Genomic DNA, 21,245 nt, shown 5'->3' on the forward strand with positions numbered 1-21,245 from the left:
ATTATTTACATTACCTGGAATTTAAGTTGTAGATATATATATAGTATATAATAATATACTATAATAATACATAGGCCTATAGTATGAAGTTTATTAAAAACTACAGATTAAAATCATTACTACTAATAGTTTCACGCAACCGCGTTGCAATCTTCAGGTAGAATGAAGATTCATTCTTCATACTTCATTCTACCTGAAGATTGCAACGCGATTGCGTGAAACTATTAGTAGTAATGATTTTAACCTGTAGTTTTTAATAAACTTCATACACAGCTCTAATTGACTGGATTATTGAGCACTTTACTTTACAGTGTAAACTACATATGCTATATCTATATATATATAAAATTTATTCATGTAAAACCTTAGATAAAAAACAACTTCACTACTATTAGTTTCATGTCTGTTACGCAGACAATCTACATGCCGACATTCTACTAAATACACACTACGAAATGCAATTACATAGCTATCAGTCGTTATAGTAATTACACCTCTCTTACATATATAACTCAGTTGGACCAAAACAATTTTATCTGATGATTGCTGCGTAACAGACATGAAACTAATAGTAATGAAGTTGTTTTTTATCTAAGGTTTTACATGAATAAATTTTATATTTAAGCTCTGATCACTCATTGAGCACTATTTGGCAGCTTTAACACACTACATTGGAATATATATATATATATATATATATATATATATATTATATATATATTATACATGGTTTATATATATATATATTATACATATATTATATATGTATTATGTATATATTATACATATATTATACATATATATACATATATATTATATTATATATATTATATATACATATATATTATATATTATATATATATATATATATATATATAGATATACAGGACAGATAGTGCAGTTGGTAAGGTATCGGGACCGTGATCATTAGGTCCTCGGTTCAAACCCCAACAACTGCACTTTTCTGGTGGTCCTTGGACAAGACCCTTGCTTGTATAATGTCTACAACCTCTATGATGAGTGCAATAACCAAAGCCATGCTGGCTCTGATGTCGCCCGGTCAAACAAGGTCCGCGCTGCCTGTAGCTGAACCAGGACAAGGCAGTGAAAAATGGGCTACTGGTTCAAAACGGATGAAATGGACTCGGACTGATAACACGGACCTGCAGTACCCAATGACTACAATATACCCAGCAAAAAAAAAAAAAGGTAGAGAAATATCTCCCTCTTGGAGAAGAAATTGAAAAATGCTGGAATGTAAGAACAACTGTAATCCCAGTAGTCATTGGGGCACTGGGCGCAATAACCCCGGCGCATAAAATGTGGCTTGCCCAAATACCAACAACAATCAACTCAGGTGAGTTGCAGAAAAGTGCGCTATTGTGTACAGCTAAGATCTTGAGGCGAGTGCTCGAAATCCCAGGTCTCTGGTAGGAGACCCGAGTTAGAGCAGAATTTACCACCCATACGGGGTATCCGGGGTGAGGAAACAATTTTTTATATATATATACCTGGAGTAAATGTTCTACATACGTATATTGCGGTACAAATACCTGAAGTGGAGAACGAATTATCTCAGCCACTTGGAACGGTGCTAAGCTCTTGTATCTCGAGGAACTGAACAAATGGTAGGCAATGCCAGGCCTGCATCGACCAGCCCTATAAAAGTACAAAAATTTATGAGAAAAATGAATACAATAAAATTTGTTACTAAAAATTTTGTTATTAAAAAAATTTTAGTCTGGCAGATTTTGCAAACAAAAAAATCACAAACAGCCATTAAGTATTTAATAAACCTTGGAAGTAGTCTTATCCAAAATAATCCTGAAAGCATTCTTAAAACTGTCAAAGTAATGGTACCGAATCAGTCAGTTTTTAAAAATATTCTCGAATGATACCAGACACATAGATATTAGTGGGCAAACCCTAGCTCAGCAGGTCGATAGGTCAAGTGAATCGATATGAAGCTATTGGTAAGTTATACCTGCCCGCCCTCTGCGTGGAACTCGCTCGACTAATCCAGTTACATCTGAGTGTAGAAATGTTGGAGAAAGCATCAAACGATTTTTCCTTGACCTTTCCACAGTCGATGACATAAACGATATCATCTACAGTAATCGACGTCTCAGCTATATTTGTTGACAATATCTACAAAAAAGAAATAACGGTAACCTCAAACTCCGAACTTTATGAAAAGTTTGTGTAGGGTAGAAAACTATAGGATAGTATATGGAACACCTTTGTCGCACATGTATGAAATTGCAGGGTTTGGACAATTGGTCTAACGATGATTGGGCCGATTCCAGTTGGTCCAAAGTTAATTAATCTAAAATCGACTTGTCTAATGGTATGATTTGTCTAATGGCACAATCGGTTTAACGACATAATTGGTCTAAAACAAACTCGTCCAAATATACGATTCAACTAATTACCCTTAGGAATAGTTTGTGCCAAAATGGAGTCTCCTGTGTGTGAAACTGAGCTATCAGAAGGAGAAAAAGAGAAGCTTGTTGCCGATGACTATCTATTTACATGGAGATGATAGTAGGCTCTGCGCATATTGGAACTTTTAAACGAATTAATTATTTTTAAGCTAAAAAAAAGATATTGAATGTGAAAACAGAATCTCGAATGTTTTAGCAAGAAGGTCAATCACTATATTTAGAGATTTTGATGAGTATACTAATAATAATAAGGCATATAATCTAAAATTGTGCGCTAGCAGTGTAATTATAATATTGTTTATCTTGTTAAACTTTTATCTCCATTGAGTATTTTTAAAGTTTTTTACACAACAATCACCTGAATTACATGTACTTCTACAGAATTTCCGTTAATTTAACTTGTGTAGACTAAATACAAGTCTCTGATTTACGTTTTCGGTGTTTTTATCCTTGTCTTTACATCAATTTTAGACCAACCACCATTAGATCAAATGGTATATTGGACGGATCGGTTGTAGACTGAATGTCTTTGGACTAGTTGTCTATTAGACTGATTGGATTTGGACTAGTTGTCTATTAGACTGATTGGATTTGGACTAATGAGTATTAGGGCAATCATAACAAATCAAAATTAAAAGGTAGTGCTGTTGCGAGGAAGTGCTTCAGCAAAAACAGGGTAACTTTATGACAAAGTAACAATATTCAAACCTGTATTCAGTTACAAACTAGTTACTATCATATCCATTAAATGATCCTTGTACTGTATTTGGTTTATTACTTTGACCAATCAGTCTGCAACCTTATGGCTGATGACCAGGTCTAATATGATACACAGCTAGAGGTTGCGGAGTCAACAATGACAGAGAATTTGCAGGGGAGTATTTGTGACACCCTCTTTATTATCTCCTGACTAAGCATATAACTAAGGCTAGTTTTGAGAGGCACCAATATGCTCAAATATGCTAAACATTGCTGACCGCTGACTTTACTCTGAGAAAGTTGTTTATAGATGATTGTCAAGGAAACACGGTATAAAGGAATACACTCTATGAATCATCTCTATGTATTGAGTATAGTGTTATCAGTGTGTCAGTATGAGAGACAGCAATGTATATCTTGGGTTTACTAGTTGCTGCCAGTCTATAAATGATTTTAACTTGTTAGACAGATTATAGTTTATGAATAAAATATCTTGGTTTACCACAAATGATAATTTTTTTCCACAGATGCCTAAGGCGCAAACACACTAGGCGTCAATGAAGAGTGTGGAGATATGGCTGGCGTGTGCCCAAACACACTTGGGCGATTCACCAGTGGAGGAATAGCATGGGCACGCTTGCTAACAGCCAATAATATTCCTTATCACCAGTTTCTTGGGAGTTGTTAATAAATTCAAGTAAATATAGCACCGCCTTCTAGACAACGACATGAACAACTGTTGCTAGTGTGAAGTTGTTTATGTCATAATTTGTGAAAGTCTATCTCACTTTCACAAATTACACTTTACAAGAAGACAGGAAAAAACTGATTCTTATATTTTTAACAATAATATTTAACGATTTTTATATATACTAACTTTATAGTAGTTTTCAATGTAATAAATTAATATTTACCATTCTCAAGATTGCCAACCTGCGCGGCGATTGATTCCCAAATGTTGGTTTTCAACTGGGTATTTTTGTAATTCTTGTGATTCGTGTCGCCCAGGACTGGGTGTGCTCTTAGTAAATAGTAAATATATGAACAATTCAATGTTAATTTTGATGTTTTAGTTGTAAAAAAATAGCAAAATGTTGTTGCTGGATGTTGGTAAATATTGACACGAAAAATTAGTAGCCAGATATTTGCATTCTGGGAAAAAACAACCAATTGAAATGCACCTAGAACGCGATAGAGTTCTGATTGAGCAAGTCTAGCGTTATCGTTCAACATCAACTCGCCCAACGGAATCCAGCGCAAATTAGCACCACGCAATACGATATCGCACTAAACATCGCCGAGTGTGTTTGCCCTTTAACAGGTCAGCAACTTTATGGATCAAGGTACTCCCAACACAGCTAATCACTGACAATAATATCTACAATTCAATGCAATCTCCTCAGCGTGCAAAGTGAATGAGTCACATTTTGAGACAATATTTAAAAGATTACAAACAAACGAGAACTTACGATAATGTTCTATAATATAAAGTTGCCTTATTTTTCTGGAGCTGCATGACCTACATAGTGTAGCCTGTATGCTTAAACTAAACCTTATTTCTGGAGCTGCATGACCTACATAGTGTAGCCTGTATGCTTAAACTAAACCTTATTTCTGGAGCTGCATGATCTAAATAGTGTAGCCTGTATGCTTAAACTAAACCTTATTTCTGGAGCTGCATGACCTACATAGTGTAGCCTATATGCTTAAAGTAAACTACACTTCATTCAACCTTTGAAAAATTGAGTCTAAAGTAATTGAAAGAATTTTTAACTATGTAAAACTGGTTTTTGTAAGAATTTTAACTTATGCATGTAGGCCTACTTCTCAAAATACCTACCCAGATAGTAATTACAACTGCCTATAGCAATGAAACCACAATGACCAAATAAATTTCACTAATATCTTGAAGTGACATCCCATGAAGCTTTAACTCGTTTCTAGAAAAATCTACCAACCACAGTTAACTTTATCATTACCCAAGTATTTTACCAGGTTATAATTAAATAATCAGTAAAACTTAATATTTGACGATGGTGCATATAAGTTGTCCAAACTGTTGGACTACAAGGTACTAACTGTTGGACTACAAGGTACTAACTGTTGGACTACAAGGTACTAACTGTTGGACTACAAGGTACTAACTGTTGGACTACAAGGTACTAACTGTTGGACTAAAACGCCTGTAAAAAAGGTTTTGATATCAATTAGATCCGCATAAAGTTTCACATCATCTGATCCCATAACAAGATTACAACTGCATTGCAGAATGAGCTCGAACATGTTTTCAGCCCTTTCCACCACTACACCTGCTAGTAATGAGTTGAGCTGCTCTGAGTCAGACGAATTATCACTATTGTTATAGCTTATGACATTGTTATTATTACTGCTAAAATAAAATAGTCACTTTCACTAGTACTATTATTCCCTAGATAATCATCACAAGTCCATGAACCTATAATTTGTAAAACCTCTGCAGCTGCGATGCGTCTGGCACAACTGGTCACTGCGAAGAAAAAACTACTATAAAAATCAGAGTTTGCAGAGCGAAACTACGCTTAGGATGGGTTGTGAACATATTTTCTATTGGCTCAACACATGCAGATATTTCTTTCCTTTCGTTTAACTCATTCGCACCCGTATGTGAGTTAACTAACGTATTAATAACGTTGCTATGCGCCCAACGCGAGTTATCTCACCTCTGGATTTTACCTACTCACTGTATCGCTATTTTTAAATTATAAAAGAAAATCTTTGATTAGTTAGAAAAAGAAATTTCTGGCTAATCAGACAAATGTACAAATATGTCTCTGGCAAAGGTTATGACCAAAATAGTACACTCATAACGACATCTACCTAAACCGGAAATCATTAAGCAGACTTTAAATTTTATCGTTCGCGATAAATTTTTTTTAACTCCAGACGTAAATATACAGATTCAGAAGTAGTAAGACAATGAAAGGCTGCATAAATCAATGCAAAACATTATTTTTAATGTTTCAAAGTTTTTATTAACTTTTAATTTTGCCAATTTGAATCGTTATGCTCGAATAAAAATGCACTTTTTAGGCTGTCAGCCGTAGTCAGCCTAAAGTTATCATTCGCTTTCGATAGCATCATATTGATCTTTAGAGCTGTATATGAAGTCTGAAAAGTCAAGAACAGAGTTATTGAACGTATTTTTATTACTTGAAACATTTGCATGACATTTTATTTGAGTTATATTGGCATGTAGATTAGCTACGCTTTGGTTTGAAGGATGATACTCGCGAAGAAAAGTTCAAAATTAGAGTTTCATAATTTTCATGTTCATGACTGTGTATGTATAAATAATATTCATAACTGTCTATTGTATGCAATACATGAGTATTTTAGTCAAACCTTGTATATTTTGCAATTTTTATGGTGCAAGTCCAACTTTGTTTCAGCAAATAACAATTTTTTCAAAATCAGAAATTTTCTGAAACTACCTTCTTTTAGACACATATCTACCTGAAAGGGATATGAGTTGTCTATATGAATGTAAAATCATTTGAAAGAGGAGACTTGGCTGGTTCTCGTGCAACTTGAATGAGTAAATTATCTCAAGTCTCTTGTAATAGTAATTTGAATTATGGCAACTTGGTGAAAAAAAATTTGGCGATTAACCTCAAAAACCGGTTTTTGAGGTTAATCGTCTGGAAATTAGTCGGGTACGAATGAGTTAAGAACAGATGCGATTTGTATGAAATCGACTAAAGCTACACTACGGTGGCACTGGACCGTATGCAAATGCTGTGTCGAGTCATGCTACAGCTCAAGGTATGCAAAAAGTTAAGTGCCTAACAAGCTGAACACATACGGAAGAAAACATGGAAAAACTTGTGAAAACCAGAGAAAATGTTGCCAGAGATGTAATTGGCCGACAGCATACATTTACTTGAGTGACCACTCGCTGGACACTCAATTACACAGAATTAACTGTCTTATCAACTTCCAAAACCATGAATATATTCAGAGAATAGCACAGGCCTTCATCGATCAAGCTCGGATTCCCTTTGACCTGCCAACTATCTAAATGTTTAGCTTTTACTGATCTATCATCTTTGCTAAGAAAAGTTAAAACATGTATAGATTATTGCATTAAAACATATTATAGTTTAATACATTGAACAATGACGTGAAACAAAAATGAGCCTTAGCATACACCACAACTGAATATAATAGAAATTTCATTTAGTATTCCTCGTTGAGCATCAAAAATATACATGTACAAATCATAGCACGCGGTATGTTGTTGCAATTCTCAAGCTATACGTCTAACGCGCACAAACACGTAAAAACAGATTCTATTATAAGATTGTACACGGTTTGATTGAAGTGACACGGATGGCAAATTTATACAGGTACTTGTAGTTTCTGTATGTCACTATTTAGAATGATTACAACTTTTACTGCTAACGGCACATATAGCCTATAGGCAATTGGGAACAAAACTGTCAACTAACTATATAAATCTTTAATATAATAGGAGCCGCGTCTGTCTGTCCGTCAATCTGAAACCACGGTTGAAGGTTGGAAAAAAGATTACATCATAGAGGATTTGAACTTGCAACTCCCAATCAAACACCTTGTGGAAATTTAAGATAATTGAAATTCTCTGCGGTTTATTGGCATACCAGACAATCTATGAGGACATACTGGACTGGCAGGATACATGCGAAACATATGAACTACAAGTAGGCTACCTGGATGTAACCGGATGTACAATTTGACAACCGAGTAAACTAATAAAGTGAGAGATTCAGTTGGTACACAGTCTGACCTGAATAAACCTACTATTGAGATTAATTAAAAGTATGCTGCTATATAGCTAAAAACATAACTAAAAATAAAAAGGTAGACTGCTCCCTGTTCTAGGAATAGTAAAAACTGTATAAAAATAACAATTGTTTATCATTCCACCAACCATGTTCTCAGCGTATGGCCATATTACTACAAGGATTTCATTCATTTCAATTTCAGGATAGTGAATAATATATGAACAGGAGCAGGATACAGAGGTATAGAATTTAGAAAATACGTTAGCAAAAACACAAGCATTTTTGAAAAAAATTTTCAAGCTTATCTTTTCTATGAACTTTAAATATAAATATACAAAGATTATTTGAAGGAAGTACGTACTGCCGGATGCATGGCAGCTTGTGATGAAACTAAAAGTGAAATTAAACCAGATGATTTAACAAATTCTGTAGGAATATAAACCATGTTTTTTTGCAGTAAATTTATAAGATCTTTGCGCAACAAGATAATTAGACGAGATAAGATTCAGCACCATAATTACCATTTATAAGCTGTTTTTACCGCACTATTGCTATAAGGATAATCGAGGTTGCCCGTGTCAATGCTAATAAAGAGCACAATTTTTTGTTCTACAACCCTTGATCTTTTTGAATGAGGATGATTAACATATCCAATAAAGACTTATTCACATGGACTTTAACACAGAGAAATGTCTTTCCAGGCTGTTGATTCATTTGCTGTTAGAATAACTACAGAGTGACACATGCGAGGGAGCTCAGTAACCAGTAGGCCATGGACGCAGAAACATATCCAACAGACGATTTGTTTTCAACTTACAATTTGACAACGACTGACATATACCAAAATGGATGGATAGCGCCGCAATGGTTTCTTTCTACCCTCAACACCATCGCTGGCACAGCGCTGACTATCAACATCGCGCACTTGGCTCTCATGTCCAACATGTCTGTCGGAATCTGGACGGCAGCAAAGAACTTTAAATACTTTGTTATATATTTAGCCTTCACAGACATTGTTTTATCGGGTGGACGTCTCAGCCTGAACCACAAGTACATGCAGACGTATATGTTCAACAACCACTGGTTATGCGTAGCATCCACCACCATCCTCCATAGCTTCAACGTCTTCCAAGCTAACTTACTTTCTCTCGCAAGCTTAGAACGATTCATCGCCGTCCTAGCTGGAGTGGATTATTCATCTAAACCTTTTGTCCGACACTATCCTAAAATACTCGGGCTATTTATGATGTTCTGGATCACGCTCTACAGCGTAGTAGCTGTTCTCTTCCACCAAGTAGGATACTCTACACAGGGGGCCGGCGAGTGCCAGCTAGCATCGACCGGTGTCGAATGGTTAGACCTCATATCCGGTGTAGCGGGGCTCTTAAATCTTATAGCCCTGATTCTCTTCTACAGCATGCTCTTGTGTAAAAGTCGTGCGATGAATAAAACGCTAAAGAAACAAAATAATAAACGAAAAGGGTTAAGCAGACGATCAACTCGACTAAATAGAACGGTTAGTTCTCTCGTTATAACTAAACTTATATTATGGATACCCATAATCCTCTTCGTGATAGTACGTACATTCGGCATACAAATCCTAGCAATGGGCTACGCCGGAGCCATATCCTTATACTTGTGTTCCATCGCAAACCCTATTCTCTATGGAGCTACCAGCTCCAAGTATCGAAGATTTCTTCGAACAATTTTTATGTGTCAACACTCTTCTACTATGAGCTCCTCATCCAACGGTCCGACAACATCAAAGGGTACCAGTGCGAGAGAACAGGCTATGAAAGTCTCAGTTGTGGCTGTACCTGACTCAAGCACAGCAAGCGCTCAGAGTGAGCTCGGGCTCATGCGCTCCTCCTAACTAGTTTAATCTACTACATTAACAGCTAATGTCTGTAAATATTTATTTGTAAATATTTCAGAAAGCAGATTATATTAATTTACCAATCGCCATATTATACTCATTAAAATTATTTTTTACAACAAAGACCATTTTCTTTGCGCTTTTTTATTATTTGTAGTAGTGAGTGCACACCCCAAAACTATTGTAAATATTTATACAATTAATTTTTGAGTAATAATAATAACAAGAAATTTTTTCCAGCTAATCGAAGTACATTTGAAGTATTTTAGAATCCTCAGCAGGTAGAGAGTATTAGATGCAGGTAACATAGAGGCTAGTTGTTCTCTTGACCTTTGGAGGCACTGAACTCAACAAGTGTCATCTGTACAGGAAATTAAACTTTCACAGTTAGGAAAATATATGCTATATTAATCCATCCCGCAGTGTGATTGGGCGTGAAGTTAGTCTGCATAAAAGCAATGTGTCTTCAAACTTTGCTGCCGATCTTGTCCAAACTTCACGCAGATATGTTCCATACCCTTTTCCAGGTCACCAAAATATTTGGTTTTAAAACACTCACCTGCGGGCTATTATTTTGTACCTTTCCGAAAGGCTTTCCTAATGGCAAACCTTTCGGAAAGGAGTTCCGAAAGGCTTGCCATTAGTACATTGTACAAGTAAAGTAAACTAGATCTGTTACCTTTACTTTACCAAATTTTTGGAGTTCAGTCAAACCTAAGTCAAGAACCAGTGGGCTAGGGAATATATTAAATATTCATGTTCTTACACAAAAATATTTCTCCAAAAAAATATCCTACAGCAACTGTACACCCGCGTGGTCTATACTACGCGTGGTATAGAGGGCGACGTGCATACCATTAACAAGAGCTTATTATTCTCTAAAAGCTAATTTAATTAATTGTTCTTTTTATAGATCCAGTGATCCAAGGACCTCCTATCTATTATCTTTGTGTCATCTCAGATAAGCTAAGAAATTTACTAGTCAAAATAGAAAAGGAAAAGTTGCAAGATATTTGTACAATCATTAATGATCCACAGATGGCAAGTAGATAAGAACTGGACTATATCAGTTGATATATAGTACTAATAGGAAGAGCTAAACATATGCCCAGCCTCAGTCATAGGTCCTTAGTATATTGCCATCTTGGATCTAACCATACATTTGGCATGCAATTAACGTTCTCAAGTTGAGCGCTCAATTTCCTGTCTTATATATGAAAATCACTTGAAATAGATAATCCAAGAGTCACAAACAAGAAGAAGGCTAATGTAGTGATGAGATAGACTCCTATTCTAAAATCATACCTTTCCCCATTAATTTAAAAAAAACTATTTAAAATCAATTGTTTTTACTTTTTTATAAATAAAAACACAAAGGATTCTAGTGAAAGATCTAGAAAGTAAGACATTGAACTCCCTTTAAAATCATTGATATGATCATAGTGAAACCTTGCTCTTCTACCCATAGATGCGCTGACTAGTTCCTAAGGTATATTTTTGTACATATATTTCTAAGAGCAAAAATGAATAAATAGACACAAAGAATTAGTCGTCATTGTATGAGTTGGTGTTTACATGGTATATACATATAAGTATATGTATGTCTCCTCGAGATTCCTTCTCTGTTCCCAATCAGCATTACAAATTCTGTTTATCATAAGGCTGGAGAATTCCCAAGATAATTCGCTGTCAACTAGGACACCTTGTGCACCTTGCCTAATATCTTTTATTCAACTGATATTTGTCTATAAATCAGCCTAAAGAGTTGTCATGGGTGTCTATTAACCAGTTAATACGAATCGAATCGTCCTACAACGAGGTAACCAAATAGCTCCAGTTAATACGAATCGTCTAACGAGGTGACCAAATAGCTCCATTTAATACGAATCGTCTTACAACGAGGGGACCGAACAGCTCCAGTTAATACGAATCGTCCCACAACGAGGTGATCAAATAGCTCCAGATTCATGGCTTAAAATATTTTTATGATTGATTCCTGGTCGGTTTGAAAGCAATCGTGAAGCAATCTCTAGAAATGTATTCCAATAATCTCTCGCTACTTCATGGTTCACCTTTTGCGGCTTCAGTACGGCGCGGAGTAAAAAGTAATCATAAAAAATTTAAAAACTAATGAAAATAAAAAATAAAATACATATACATGTATTTCTTTCATACTCTGACCCTGTGAGACCCTCGGCAAGCATCAATGCGCAAGCGGGTGTAGCAGTTCCTATTTTCCTGTTACGTTTTGTGAAGTTTAAATTTGCAATACGCTTGTGATGCATATTGCACTCGCTCAAACCCCTTAAACACCCGCAGCCCTCAAAATCATCTAATGAACTTAAAAAAAGAAACAAATGCTTACAATTAGCGAAAATGTGACTTTATTACATATGAGTTTATCAGTTTTGAATTCACGGATTTTCATTTACCGTGGGGAGTGCCGACCTGATTACCCGTGAAAAGTGAAGGATTACAGAACAAAGTTTAGCCAATGAATACAGTGCCGACCTGATTACCCGTGAAAAGTGAAGGATTACAGAACAAAGTTTAGCCAATGAATACACCCCTATTACCGCTTTAGAAACATGATATGTCATATCAACTGACAATGGCTAACCTTTGCAACCTAAATAACTCTATGTATTTCATATGGCTCACAGAAAATTTTTTAGCGTCTCACACTTTGTAACATAGACATATGACTGCCATATGTAAATATACGTTGATCATACTCATCAGAAATTTACACAATGCTAACGCGTGTAGAATACACCAAGTCAAGTGACTCATGATCTGGAGATGATAACTCCAATTCAGAGTGAATCTACCAGCTGGTTATACTGGAGGTATTCATGATTATCGGGCTTATAAATATTTAGCTTTGTCATAGTAACCACTAGTACTACTAAAAGTGTCTAGTAATATTAATGAACTGCTTTCTAAGGCAGGATAACTCTGATGTTCCAACAAATTCTCAGTGTCTGATGTTCCCAACTACCACTAAGTATAATATACTTAGTGGAATATTATAATAATAATATATATTAATAATATAATATTATTATAATTGTGGAATATTATTCCACAATTGTATGTATTTAGCAGATTTTATTAGTTGATTTTAAACCAATTAAAAGCCAGATATGTAATTATCTATGCATGTATATGTTTGAACTAATAAGCTTTCAAATAAAATTGGTACACGGCACGATCATGGCACGATCATGGGCAAACTGAGTGTCTGAGCCATATGAAAAGACAACTCTGTTGAGAGTTGTCACACTCTTGGAGTGAGCAAGTTCACCACTGAGTATGGGCATCACTAGTGCGCCACTCTGTGTGAGTAAATGAAAGACTTTTATTAAAAGTTGTATGTCCTCTCCTCTAGTTTATTAAGCAGTTGTTCCGATTGCTGCTGCCATCGTCGCCAGTCACCAGCTGCCATCGTCGCTAGTGCTATTGTCATTCGTATTCATGATTGAAAGACCAAACAGTAGGTGGTCAAAAATAATAGTAACAATAATTATTATGTTATTACGATATACAAGTATATATATAAATATATATGTACATATAAATATATATGTACATATAAATACATATATATAAATAAACATATATATAAATATATATATAAATAAATATATATATATATATAAATAAATATATATATAAATAAATATATAAATAAATGAACATATATATATAAATAAATATATATATATATAGATAAATATATATATATTCATATAAACAGTTATTACAATGGAGCAAAACCTAGGGAACATTGACCCGCAATACTAAAGACTTCCAATTCAAATATTCTTATATTCTTCACAAAGATTGCTGAGAATTATTACCCTACAGGATGAAAATATTCGTTGGTCATAAAAATTCGCGATTTCGCGAGCAGTCAATCCCGCGAATTATTAAATTCAGTGAATAATTAGTTCTATTTTTAATCACAAGAGAGAATAACTCTTGCATCAAATTGAAAACTAGTCGCTAGCCTAGTTTTTAATGTAAATACTAAACGTAATTGAGTTCCAAAACATTTTTAAAATCATTGCCTGAGCTTTGAGCTAACACCATTGGCAATGCATCACATTTATTTGCAAAATTATTCGAGGTTGTCACAAGATATGCAGAATGGCGTCATCGCGAAAATAGCCGCGAGGCAGAAGTACTAAACGTAGCCGAGTTCCAAAACTTCTTTAAAATCATCGCCAGGCTTCGAGCTTTATTGCCATTGCGTCAAACTTTACAAAATTATTCAAAGTTTTTACAAGTTATTCGGCATGGCTTCAGCATAGCAAAAAAGCTCTCCTAGTCTCTCTACATTAGAATCAACTTCATCAATCTCTAATACCGAAGTCAAGGACGATCATGATTCTGATCTGGACATTATGGTATGTATTTGATTTGCAGTGCAGATACGTTTTTCCATAATCAACTGCATTAGTTAATTCTTTTGTTTAAAAACTGATCGCTTTCATCAAATACTTCAGCTATTGTTTTTGTACTCCCTCAACACTCGTTAATATTTTTTATTTTTTGTGTTTACTGCAGATTGAGAATGAAACAACCTACTCCGATTACGAAAACTAGAGACAAGTAGTAATATTCATCAAGGCAGGAATTTTGGCAGAAAGGCAACCAGTCAACCTAGACCCCTTCATCGACAACTCCTTGATATCGCTGTAGCAAACATGATTAAATTATATATTTTATTTCATGTATAGATATATTATAATTTATTACAAACTTGAGTGTACAAATAAAATTTTTCAAATACAAATAAAATTTTACAAATGATGAATGGAGTAAATATAAACAGTTTAGTCCATATGGCGGTTGTCTAGCAATAAAATTAAACTGGTACTCTTGATATGTGAATACTAGCGTGTAATGGTGCTTTCTGACTAGTTATTTTACTAATAGCAGATCTGTCACTGTCTTGGGTAGGTGTTGAAGGCGATTCTCTCGCTACTACATGGCTGGTAAGGAAGTTATCATCAGAACTCTCCTCGTGGCTTACTATTGCAAAGTTCTGCCGGTTGGCCAAAGATTTGTGCTCGTAAAGGCGTTTTTGTTCCTTTTTTAAAAACGGATATATTCTTCTCGTAAGTAGCTGCGGTCACTTCAACCTCAATTTCCAGACCTCCCTGAATGATTGGTGTTCTTCTAAGAATGACATCTACCACCCTTGCAATCATTGTTCTTCGGTGTATGATGAAAAATCTTTCTCTCACACTAAAACAAATAATGAAGCAGTAGGGATGGAAAAAAATACGGTAGTATTGCGTTTTACCGAAGAACCAAAGTAAAATTCAACTAATTTAGTAAATGTAAAAACTCATTACTCACCACAAGTTGTTGGCTTATCAAAGGCCTCCAAAGCGATGAATATTCGTGAAAACCTCTGGACGCAGCAAAAATTGTTTACCGTAGAATAGCACGATAGCCACGCCGTTGTAAGCTAAATATAAACCGGAACACGCGGTGTGCGCATGCGTAGTAATAACTATTACTAGCCGCAATAGAGTTAACTTTTCCTAGAGAGTGGCAGTTTTCAGCCGCGAATATGCATGAAAAGACAATTTTCGCGAAATTTAACTCCGCGAATAAATTCATCCTGTAGGGTAGTAACTTTGGCCTAGCAAGTAGCCTGTCTTGACAAACTGTTGTTTTTGCGGATTTGTCCCCCGTCGCGCGGGCGAGCAACACAACAGCTTGTCACAAGACGTACTGCACCTGATGCATCAGCTGCACTTATAGGGAGTTGTTCTCTTCCATCTATGCGGCTTGGTTGCGATGCTATGTCGGTCGCTCCATTAGTAATCATAACGGATTTCGCGCAAAAATTTATGTAGAAAAAAATAAGATTACAACGTTTAACCAGCGACAAGTCTCTGCGGTAAACTTTGGTAGAACTTGAGAACTTAAGAAACAACAGCGACTAAACATGTCGTTATTTGTGCGCTCAGTCAGTTTAATTTCTATTTTTGTATCAGTCAGTTTTATTTGTTCTTATGGATTTTATTTTCAATTTATTTTATTCTTAAGTTTTACTAAAGTTTACAACAGAGTTGTAAACAACCAACAGTCTTTGGTTAAACGTTGTAATCTTATTTTTTTCTACATAAATTTTTGCGCGAAGTCAGTTATGATTACCAATGGAGCGACTGATATAACATCGCAACTAAGCCACATAGACGGAAGAGAACAACTCCCTATAAGTGCAGCTGATGCATCAGGTGCAGTACGTCTTGTGTCAAGCTGTTGTGTTGCTCGCTCGCTCGCTCGACGGAGTACAACTTCGCAAAAACAACAGTTTGTCAAGACAGGCTACCTAGCAAGATACTTCTAACCAGTGATCTGATCAGGGAACTGCTAGTTGACACAGGTACATGTATACCTTGTAAAAACTGTAAAGTACTTTACTGAGCTTTGGGTTTTTATGCGTGCGAAGGCATTACTCAAACATGAATTTAAATGTAAATGCAATGCCCAAATTTGTGTCTTATCCAATATCCAGACTAATGGGGTCTGTTTTAATGAAGATTGCCTGTATACAGATTTAATCACACCTGCTGAGTGTATGTTTGTATACAAAGGATCTTATATTCTAGTTAAGCTACAAACAGGTTGATCTGGCAATGCTACTGATACATCTCAAGACGCTTTGAATAAAGCATATAAATTATCAATCAAAGCTATTTACCAATACATAATATCAGTGTACGAACAACAGCAGACACCTAAACTTCACAATTTCTAGCTACAATGGACGCCCCTATAACGTAAAACCTAGATAACGTAAAAAAAATCTGTAAAACTTTCGCTTACTGTAAGTAAAAAATTTCATAGACCTATAACGTAAAGTGGCAAGTGGGTGAGTTTTCAAATTCAAATTTGAATTGAATAACGATAATCTCGTAGTTAGCCTTAAAAATATCGCTTTTTCTCGCCCCAGTTAGGAGAGAAAGTAACGTGAAGAGTTATCTCTATTGCAGTATATATACTAGTACCCAGGGAGTCTAATTCGCTGTGAAGGATCATCAGGTATGTCGTGTAAATAAAGCACAGAGAACAAGTAGCAGCACAATTATTCAGAAATACTTAAAAGGTTGACTTGCAACAAAAGACTACTACTACTACTACAAAATACTATACAAACCATTCAAACAAAACAAATTTGCCGACACAAACCGATAATATTAAAAATACTGTGCAGTCAATAAATCAAAACATGTCTAGTTTTTCCTTTTCGGAAGGCTAAAGGTGTGAGTTTCGTATGGCTAAAGGTGTGAGTTTCGTATGGCTAAAGGTGTGAGTTTCGTATGGCTAAAGGTGTGAGTTTCGTAAGGCTAAAGGTGTGAGTTTCGTAAGGCTAAAGGTGTGAGTTTCGTATGGCTAAAGGTGTGAGTTTCGTAAGGCTAAAGGTGTGAGTTTCGTAAGGCTAAAGGTGTGAGTTTCGTAAGGCTAAAGGTGTGAGTTTCGTATGGCTAAAGGTGTGAGTTTCGTATGGCTAAAGGTGTGAGTTTCGTATGGCTAAAGGTGTGAGTTTCGTAAGGCTAAAGGTGTGAGTTTCGTATGGCTAAAGGTGTGAGTTTCGTATGGCTAAAGGTGTGAGTTTCGTATGGCTAAAGGTGTGAGTTTCGAAAGATTTTATGAACAAATTAGGCAATTTAAATGCATTTATTGTTCGCATAACGCAAAATCCCTGTAACGTAAATGTTCCAGGAACGGGTTGTTTTTGTTGAGGAAATGTCTACTGTATTAGAATATTGATGGTGAGTCAATGTCATAGACAATGATATCCAAATTAACTCACAATAAACTTAAATGCATAACTCATGCTGACCAGGGCTATGAGCCCAATCCAACACACACCATAACAATACAGGTGAATAGATGCCATCCCAATAAATTCACTCAGCTTCAAACAGTTAACAGCTAACCCAGTATTTCCCCTTCTAATTGTGCATAGCCCTAGTTACTTACTAAAGTTGCTAATGGTGGGGGGGGGGGGGTTTCATGGCCAAACTTCAATGCCAAACTTCATCCCAACTTTTTCAGTCATATCTCAAACCGTTTACGAGCTTGCCATGCTCTTAGCAATGATATTTGGACAGTTCAGACCGCTTGTACAAGCGTTGGATTAGTTGGTATACGCAGAAGTGTGATGTCATCGATTATTGCTGAGCTGCAGAATGCCGAGGTGCTGTGATAGTTAATGGAATGTAAGAAATAACCATCAGGCTATGAGGCATGCCTTAGATACACTAGTGCGTACTTACTGGGACCGTTATTATTTGAATAATTCATTGTCTTTTCGTCTCGTAGCAAATTCAAAATAACCTCAACAAACCAATCTGCTTACTTGACAGAGAGCAACGTAGGTTTGCTGCCACCAGGGTCAGAGTAGCGGCAGAAATTGCAATTTAATTAGATTGATAAATAATTTATAATTTAAAATTGAATTAATAATTAAATTAATTAATTTTGGGTTTGTGTACTTGCATCAATAATTGAATTAACAAATTATTTTCTGTTTAAATTCAAGTAAGCATTAAATTATCGAATTAGTTCGAAGATTAATTGCATCAATAATTAAACTATATATGCAGTATATATGTATAAATGTCTATAATCACTTTTAGAGAAAAAAATAATGTTTACCATAAATATGCAATAAAAAATAAATAAATAAAAATGTATTGGCGTAAACAGAAAAACTAAAATTTATACAAGGAAAATATTAACAAACTTTTTTCTGTATAATCCGAATGAAGGCACTAAATCAATAAATTGGTCTAACAAATAATATATTGATAATTAAATTATTGCATTAAATTTTGCATAATATTGAATTATGCATTAAATTATCAAATTGGTTTTTAAAATATTTGCACTAATAATTGAACTAATTAAATATTTACCGGAAAAGCTGCATTAATCATTATGCTGCGAATTAACACACTTAAGAATTTAGCATTAAATGAAATTGCTAGTTAATAATCTAATGAGTAATTTAATGCAATTACGAATTAATGTGCATTATTAATTGACCAAAGCCCTGATTGCCACCACTATAACCACCACCACCACCACCAGTGACCTATCTCAAGGTTGAATCCTAACCTGCAGTACACAGAAGTTTTAGATCACAGCGCTACAACAGGGACTTCTTAAGAATTGTCTATGTCAAGGAAAGCCGTGAGAACAACAAATTTCCCTTGAACGCCTGCTGTTTAAATACGGTGTTTACCTAGAACAACTAACCCTAGCTAAGGAAATATTTGTATGGTGCCCTTCCTTTACATAGAGAAATGTTACATCTACCAAGATAGATATAATATTTATGTATATAAAGGAGGGGCACTATACAAATATTTCCCTATCCAAATAAAATTGATCGAAAGAAATGAGGATATATAATAGACATATAAGGATGCAGAACCGTTCTGTAACTATGATGCATCTTTAATAAATTATGCATATGAATTGACATTAGACAAATTTTGGGAGTGAGGACAACTTCAATTTTTTCATATAGGCAATATTCCATAGAAATGCTAGCCAGTGTGATCTATTGAGATAGCATAGTTCAAATGATCTCGAATGTGAAAAAGTGATGTGCCATTGGATAATCACATTCGAATAATACTACTGTTATCTAGATAATACTACTGTTATCTAGATAATACTACTGTTATCTAGATAATACTCCTGTTATCTAGATAACACTACTGTCAATAGAGGACCATGGGTATATGGTACATAGTAATTAGCTACCTCCTGGACAGGGTAGGGTTCCAAACTTAAATTATCACTGATGAAGTATTCATGTAGAACACTTAGAAAATAGCCCAGCTTGTGCCAGCCATCAGACACCTACCAGAATGGGCAAAGTAGGCAGATATTATGGGTTCTAGAGGTCATAATTATGTAGGCCAAAGTCTGAACATTTAATTTTTTAATGGTTGAAGATACAATTATGTACATATATGATCAAACCCCAAACATTTTCATTTGCTAATTTCAAATTATATACATATATATGACTGGATATATTGACCTTATATTTTATCATTTAATATAAGATGTGGTAATTTGTAACTATTATAGATTCTAATGTTTGCAGCACTCAACGAGTGGACAAGAATGTCCATCCTGGTTATCAAGAAATGTCATTCAGACTGAAGCACGAGAAGGCCAGAAAGCACTTCATATTTCAGTCACTCTCTCGCCCAAAATGTCCCAAATCGATGGACATCATCAATCATGGGTCTGATGGAGTCAAATTTACAGTTAACACAACAAAATAACTGTTTACACCTTTTCACATTTATAGTAAAAATAGCTTTCCAAATGGGCAAGGCAAGCCCAGATTCAGTTACAGCTTAGACTTCATACATATAAAGGCTTTGCTTTCCAAAAACTGCAAATCAGAACCAAGTATTCTTCAACTTTTTGAACATTCTGCTCAGCGAGTTTGAAACATCTTATTGCAACAGCCCTTGACTCGATAAGTTTACAGGCATCTTGCAAACTTTTCAACCAGTATTTCCTTGATAAGAGTTTGTATTGTTGATGATGTTAACCTAAAAAGGAATTCAACAGAATATGAAGGAAATGCAACACCAGATGGGACACAAATGTCATTCGTGATACACGTGACAGCCGACACGCGTGGCCAATATTATTTTGCCTTCTTCAATTTAATTAAAAAACATTCCCAGCAGGCATTTCGGTACACTGCACGTGAAAATATTTTTACCAAACAATAGTGAAATCGTTTGCTAGAATTATAAAACAGGGCGCATACTGCTTATACACTTGGGAGTATGAATACGTCTAGGATGTGAATGCAAATGAGTGTGGAATAAGTCAATATACAGGTACCAAGCCATCAAAGAATTCAATTTGCAAACCTAGCAGCTGTACTTTTAAGATGCTTTCGTAAGCACGACTGCTTAACCCTTCTTTAGCTGCACAGCAGAGCAATCTGCTGTTATAAAGTAACAATTCCTGAAGAAAAGACAGATGATAAGGAGTTGTCTGCTCTGATATGCTAACACAGTTATCCCTAGATGTTCTGTCCTTAAACCAGACTGGGGCTTACCACAAGGTGAAAATCCGCAAAAAAGAAACTAATACACTAACATCTAATAAACCAGTTTTTCTATTAATCTTGAGCATTTTCTGTTTTTCTTAGGCTCACTAGACGATTTTGAGGGTCAAGGATGTTTAAGAGGCATGATGAAGGAAGTCACACGCCAATTGCTCATTTACACTTTACAAAACTCAACAGAAAAACAATGAGCCGTGGCGACTGCTATTACAAGGATCTCACTAGGTCAGATTGTGAGAGAGATGTATTTTGCACGTCAGTAACCTGAAGTACAACATATA

At 35.3% G+C, this 21,245-nt stretch overlaps 1 protein-coding gene across 2 annotated transcripts in view; it reads right to left on the bottom strand.

The window, feature by feature from the left end:
- Nucleotides 1-21,245, bottom strand: part of LOC137391959 (3'-5' RNA helicase YTHDC2-like) — a 107,667-nt gene that overhangs the window by 34,096 nt on the left and 52,326 nt on the right. For both annotated transcript variants that reach the window (XM_068078535.1, XM_068078534.1), the window contains exons 17-18: nucleotides 1,985-2,148; nucleotides 1,554-1,659 (exon numbers count right to left, since the gene is read on the bottom strand). In XM_068078535.1, the coding sequence (XP_067934636.1) occupies nucleotides 1,554-1,659; nucleotides 1,985-2,148 (270 nt within the window). The remainder of the gene's footprint in view (nucleotides 1-1,553; nucleotides 1,660-1,984; nucleotides 2,149-21,245) is intronic.

Source organism: Watersipora subatra, chromosome 3 (assembly GCF_963576615.1).
Source record: "Watersipora subatra chromosome 3, tzWatSuba1.1, whole genome shotgun sequence".
Classification (NCBI taxonomy): Eukaryota; Metazoa; Bryozoa; class Gymnolaemata; order Cheilostomatida; family Watersiporidae; genus Watersipora; species Watersipora subatra.